This window comes from Temnothorax curvispinosus, unplaced genomic scaffold (assembly GCF_003070985.1).
Source record: "Temnothorax curvispinosus isolate PA1 unplaced genomic scaffold, ASM307098v1 QBEX01011515.1, whole genome shotgun sequence".
Classification (NCBI taxonomy): Eukaryota; Metazoa; Arthropoda; class Insecta; order Hymenoptera; family Formicidae; genus Temnothorax; species Temnothorax curvispinosus.
In genome coordinates, this window is record NW_020221295.1 from 27,015 (window position 1) to 33,620 (window position 6,606).

A 6,606-nucleotide genomic window follows, 5' to 3' on the forward strand; every position below is an offset into this window, starting at 1 on the left:
GTATTAACAGACATAACCTCTTAATCAATGCACAGTGCTTTCAATAAATAATTTGAACACAGGCACTAGTAATTGCACGAAGAAGGGATTAATTTATAAGTTCGTAAATTTTTTTACCATTGTAAGAAGATTTACCTGTAACTTACTTGATAAGTACCAAAAGATTTATTTTAATAATTTACTTTAAACAACATTTATAATTGCAGGAGATTGTGTCGCATTTTATTAGAACCCTATTATTATAAATGTGATACAAATAATAGAGTATAATATATGGATTTATATTTTAGTTGAGACGCTTCATACATCCCGTACATCTCTTCGATGTTGCAGTATCTGATTTCTTTGTTAGTAGACTTGTTAGTAAACTTGTTTCTGTACTTGCAGGCTCGGTACTACTTGCTTTGTCGTCTGTAGTCTGTTCAACGGAACTCTGAGATGTCACTGTGGTCTCATCAGTTGGAATTTCTTCCCTAATTTTCTCAGATGTGGTCGTTGATTCAAAATTCATGGAAATAGCAGGCAGACTCGATGATGTTTCTTCGATTCCATTTGTTGATTCTTGATTGAGTCTCGATTCTATTATACTGGATTTTATCGAGCTAGATTCAGAGTTGGTAGCATTTAGTTGCGAGCTTTTAGTAATGCGCGGTTCGACAGATTCTTTCATATTTTCAACAGCTGTCGATGCTGGCTTGGTATTGTTATCAGGAATTATTGTTGCTGCTTGATAAAATAACGGCACAGAATTGTAAAAACCAAAATTATGCAAGGGCAGTTCTAAGCGAGCGTAGGGATTGTGAGGATAGTATGGGCTTTGTATCACATTTGATGATATCTGATATCTTGGAAACACTGGAAGGTGTAAGTTCAGTAAATTTTCTCCAAGTGCAGAATAAGGTACGTTCATAAGGGAGACTTGCTGAAAATTCGTCTGATGTTCAATAAGATTATCTGCTTCAGAATTTTTTGACGATTTCTTCTCTTCATTGAGAACTTTAATATTCGAGTCAAGATCTTGGTTTTTACTATTTTCTTCAGTTTTTATGGATTCAGATTGTTGTTCCGAAGATATTATATTCTCTTGATCTTTATCTCCTTGTGAATATCCTTTTGACATTTTCATTGAGTCCATTTCATTCTTCAATCTGCTCATAGAATCAGCACCAATTGTAAAAACAACATTACTTTCACCACCATTAAAGTCCTGAGTTGTATAGGAATATCCACTGAAAGCAGGATTAGGTTCGGACGTATATATCAACTTTGGCGTGATGGAAAACGCTAGCTGAATGCTCTGGTATGGAACAGAGTATGTTTTCCCTGATGTTATACTTAACAAAAGCTAAAAGAATAAAAAAATATTTTATTTATTTTAATGTCAACATTTTTTCGTAATAAATTACGCACATAAAAAGTGAGTTTCAAATTTATTAAAGATTTTAGAATAAAATTATTTAAATATTAAACATTCTAAGACACTATACAAATTTTTTTATATGAAAATGCGTACTTACAATAGCGGTGGTAAAAAATTGAAAAAGCACCATTGTCGAAGATTGACAAAGAGATGTGGAATCAATGAAATTAAAAAGTGAACTACCAAAGTACGTAATGATGTGATCTCTATATACGCGGCGTCCAATGTAGATTTAACGTCCCCACCACTCTCACGTGTTCACCTCTGCGTCTGATGACCTGATTCTGTAAAAATGTCCTGAGGGGATATGCGGGGTCTCTACCTCAATCGTCGTTGGATTCGTCGAAATTATGTAGTTCACGGTAGATCGAATTTCAGATAATTTTATCATATAATCTTGATGGATACGCATTGTGCGTTTTATTTGCAAGGATATATCGTCTAGTTAAAAAAAGTAAATTATTTCCTTTATAAATATGGATGCAATCTTGAAAAAATTGATCAATATGCTAAAATTATATATGAATATATTATACAATACATCCATTTCCTTACAAATAGTGACAAGCAATAATAGTTCTAAAATATCTTATAATTAATAATGTGTAGTAAAATTAAATTTGTTATACTTGTAATATTTAGTAATAATAGTAATAATATGGCTTTATTATTTACATTAATTATGTTTTGAATTAATGGGTGTAACCAAGATATAATGAATTATTCTGAAATGTTGTTTAAATGTGACCTAATAACAAATTAGGCAATCAGATTTTATCTCTTTATTAGGTATTTATGAGCGAATAATTTGTCACACAGCAGGTGTTAATATTCATGCATATATTAAAAAGATCATTGGTAGGAGGTTGAATCGAAGGACTCAGAAATGATTGTGCGTTCTTTTGGTATTCAGATTCAAGTAATGAATGTACCACACCTTCTAAGATAATATAAACAAGATATATAAGGCGGCCAAATGCGGATCACAAAGAATCGTTAATCAATGTCGACCTAATTATTGACTTCTATAATCGATAATCGCTGGAAGTATCTAAATCTGTTTAGAGATAATGGAATTTGTACGTTAATCTCTCAACACATGATAATCTTGATCTTTAAATTCATATTGTTTTCGTTGCGTTATTATGACACCCTGTATGGAGGTGTAGGCCCGAAATCCAGTTTCCGAATGACCTCTATACTTGTGCTTTATTTTGTAATCATACGCCCAGACGAAAAAAAACCGCCAGTTTTCGTAATCCAGGGCACGCATAAAGTTCCTCATATATATGGTTCACGGTAATTGAAAAGGATAATACGTATAGCGTGCGAACTAATAATAACCAATTGCATAATTGATACCATATATTCGTTGAATAAAGTGCATTTACATGTACAAAAGATAGTAGGAATTATATAATATTAAAGAAATGAGAAATTGCATCGAAAAAATTTAAATTCTAAAGTATAAAAATTAAATAAACATGTAATATATGTTTAACAGATTTTTATCTCCTATATGTAATTATATAAAATATCTATCATAATTTTCGTGTAAATACAAAAAAAATTGAATCAACAAAAATGTCATATCGTATATTATAAATATTTTGCATTCGTAAATAAATTACAGTTTGCATAATGGCGTTATCCAACTATGGGATTACCGTATGTGCGCCCTGCTCGACAAATTCGACGAACACGATGGGCCCGTTCGAGGCATATGTTTCCATAATCAGCAGCCATTGTTTGTTTCTGGCGGCGACGATTATAAGATTAAAGTTTGGAACTACAAACAACGGAGATGTATCTTCACCCTATTGGGTCACCTGGATTACATAAGGACCACAATGTTTCATCAAGAATATCCTTGGATCCTCAGTGCTTCAGATGATCAGACCATTCGAATCTGGAACTGGCAAAGCCGCACTTGCATTTGCGTACTGACTGGGCACAATCATTATGTAATGTGTGCCCAATTTCATCCTACGGAGGACATTATTGTGTCAGCTTCGCTAGATCAAACTGTCCGCGTTTGGGATATTTCCGGTTTGTGCAAAAATTGTTTCTCATGTATGATACTGAAAATATACAACTTATCAAAATAAAGATTTGATCTAAGGGTTTTTTGAAACTTAATTAAAAATCAGTAAATTTACATGTAATTTATATTTTTTATTATTTACATATTTGTCATTATTACAATTAGTTATAAAATCCAAAAGAAAATGTCATAACGTGACTACTGACAGAAACGGATAACTGTACCTCAATAACTAGGTGAATGCAATTGCAGGATTGCGCAAGAAGAACGTGGCGCCAGGCCCGGGAGGTCTCGAGGATCACCTAAAGAATCCGGGAGCTACCGATTTATTTGGTCAAGCTGATGCAGTAGTAAAATATGTTTTGGAGGGTCACGACAGAGGCGTAAATTGGGCATGCTTTCACGGAACGTTACCTCTTATTGTCTCCGGAGCCGATGATCGGCAGATCAAAATGTGGCGGATGAATGATGCCAAGGCTTGGGAAGTAGACACGTGTCGCGGTCATTACAACAACGTGTCCTGCGTGCTGTTTCATCCTAGACAGGATCTCATTCTCTCCAATTCGGAAGATAAAAGTATCAGAGTGTGGGACATGACAAAACGCACGTGTTTGCACACATTTAGGAGAGAACACGAGAGATTCTGGGTTCTTGCCGCTCATCCAACGCTCAATCTGTTTGCCGCCGGTCACGATTCTGGAATGATCATTTTCAAACTCGAGAGAGAACGTCCCGCTTATGCAGTTTACGGAAACGTTCTGTATTACGTTAAAGATCGTTTTCTTCGGAAGCTGGATTTTACTACGTCTAAGGATACATCGGTGATGCAGATACGTGGTGGAGGAAAAACACCACCCTACAGCATGTCGTACAATCAGGCAGAAAATAGCGTTTTAATATGCACTAGATCACCCTCGAATATTGAGAATAGTACCTATGACTTGTATATGATACCGCGCGAGGGAGATTCGAGCACAGATGCTGATACGAAACGGGCATCCGGTGTTACTGCCATTTGGGTTGCCAGAAATCGATTCGCGGTATTAGATAGGGCGTATTCGGTAAGTTAGCTTATTTTACACGATAGTTACTTAAATTTCAGAATGTTTAAAATTCAATAATTTGTTACTCGAATTTTATTTATACTAATTTATTCTAATTAGACAATTAATCAAGATTTTATATGCGCATTATCACATTTACGCTATCTTTTATTTCTGTAAATAATTTGTTATTTTATAATCTTTGTATTATATTTTTATAATTTACATATAGTTTAATAATAAAAGTATTTCTTTTTTCAGTTAGTTATTAAGAACCTGAAAAACGAAGTCACAAAAAAAGTGCAAATTCCAAATTGTGACGAAATATTTTACGCTGGCACTGGTATGTTACTTTTGCGCGATCCAGAACAAGTAACGCTGTTTGACGTACAACAGAAGAGAACTTTAGCAGAAGAAAAAATCGCAAAGTGTAGATACGTCGTATGGTCCAGCGACATGTCTCATGTCGCACTGCTGGCCAAACATACCGTCAATATTTGTAATCGTCGGTTAGAATCTCTCTGTTGCATACATGAAAATACCAGAGTAAAATCCGGCGCTTGGGATGATTCCGGCGTATTTATTTACACGACCAGCAATCACATTAAATACGCGATCAGTAACGGTGATTATGGCATCATTCGCACGCTAGATTTACCGATATACGTCACGAGAGTGAAAGGCAATCAAGTTTATTGCTTGGATCGAGAATGCAAGCCGAGGATTCTTCGAATAGATCCGACGGAATACAAATTCAAACTAGCGCTGATTAACAGGAAATACGAGGAAGTTTTACACATGGTTCGCACCGCGAATCTTGTTGGGCAATCGATTATAGCATACTTACAGCAGAAGGGATATCCAGAAGTGGCGCTTCACTTCGTGAAAGATGAAAAAACCAGATTTGGTCTTGCGCTGGAATGCGGAAACATCGAAGTCGCATTGGAAGCGGCGAGATCGCTCGATCAGAAATCATGCTGGGAGAGTTTAGCGCAAACCGCTTTGCTGCAAGGCAATCATCAAGTTGTGGAAATGTGTTATCAAAGGACCAAGAACTTCGAGAAGCTGGCTTTCCTCTATCTAATAACCGGCAACTTGGAGAAGCTACGTAAAATGATAAAAATCGCGGAAATTCGGAAAGACGTATCTGGACAATACCAAGGAAGCTTACTTCTTGGAGACATTTATGAACGAGCTAAGATTTTGCGGGTATATTATCTCTATTGATCAATAATTTTATATACGTTGAGAACACAAGTCCTCATTAGTTCTGATCATTGATTTATAATAAATATATATAAAAAATTTATTTTATAACTGCATAAAAATTTATATATAAATTTCTGTTTGTAGAATTCTGGACAAGCATCATTGGCATACGTTACCGAGAAAATCCATGGAATATCGAACGAAGACGACGACGGCGAGTATCAATCGATGAGCGAGGAACTTTCTGCATTGGAAAAAGGTGCCACGTATCTCCGTCCACCCGTACCTATTCAGCAAGCTGAGAACAACTGGCCGCTGCTGACCGTTTCTAAAGGCTTCTTCGAAGGCGCGATGATGTCTCGTAGCAGGACTCAAGTAGCCGCTGCTCTTGCTCTGGAAGACAACGGTGAAACGATACCTGAAGGATGGGGCAATGACGAGGAACTCGGCATAGACGACGAAGAAGGCGTGGACGCGGAAATTGCGCCAGAAGGCGAAGAGAATCCTGGATGGGATGTCGAGGACGTTGATCTTCCGCCGGAACTCGAAGCTGCAGCGACTTCCGACGAAACCAATAACTATGAATGTCTACCTACTAAAGGAGTTTCGCCACCACAGCATTGGGTTAATAATTCTAAATTGGTAGTCGATCATATATTGGCTGGATCGTTCGAGTCTGCTTTTAGATTGTTAAATAATCAGGTCGGAGTGGTGGAGTTTGGACCTTATCAATCTCTGTTCTTAAATACATACGCTCGCTCCAAAACATCCTACGCGTGTCTACCTAATATACCATCGTTATATGGATATCCACAAAGGAAGGATTCTAATTGGAAGGAGGCCGCATCAAAGACAGGTTTACCTGCGGTAGGACTGCACCTTGCCGAGTT

At 36.5% G+C, this 6,606-nt stretch overlaps 2 protein-coding genes across 3 annotated transcripts in view; one reads left to right on the plus strand and one right to left on the minus strand.

Annotated features, from left to right (window-relative positions):
• Positions 1 to 6,606, plus strand: part of LOC112461542 (coatomer subunit alpha) — an 8,058-nt gene that overhangs the window by 377 nt on the left and 1,075 nt on the right. Inside the window, exons 2-5 of one of the 2 annotated variants that reach the window (XM_025026820.1) lie at positions 3,054 to 3,469; positions 3,717 to 4,525; positions 4,769 to 5,716; positions 5,861 to 6,604. In XM_025026820.1, the coding sequence (XP_024882588.1) occupies positions 3,054 to 3,469; positions 3,717 to 4,525; positions 4,769 to 5,716; positions 5,861 to 6,604 (2,917 nt within the window). The remainder of the gene's footprint in view (positions 1 to 3,053; positions 3,470 to 3,716; positions 4,526 to 4,768; positions 5,717 to 5,860; positions 6,605 to 6,606) is intronic. The other variant, XM_025026821.1, reaches the window with a different exon arrangement.
• On the minus strand, positions 23 to 1,989 carry LOC112461543. Its single transcript, XM_025026823.1, has 2 exons — positions 1,518 to 1,989; positions 23 to 1,345 (listed from the first exon to the last, which is right to left on the minus strand). The coding sequence occupies exons 1-2, from the start codon at positions 1,548 to 1,550 to the stop codon at positions 287 to 289; spliced, it is 1,092 nt and encodes a 363-aa protein (XP_024882591.1). The 5' UTR covers positions 1,551 to 1,989; the 3' UTR covers positions 23 to 286.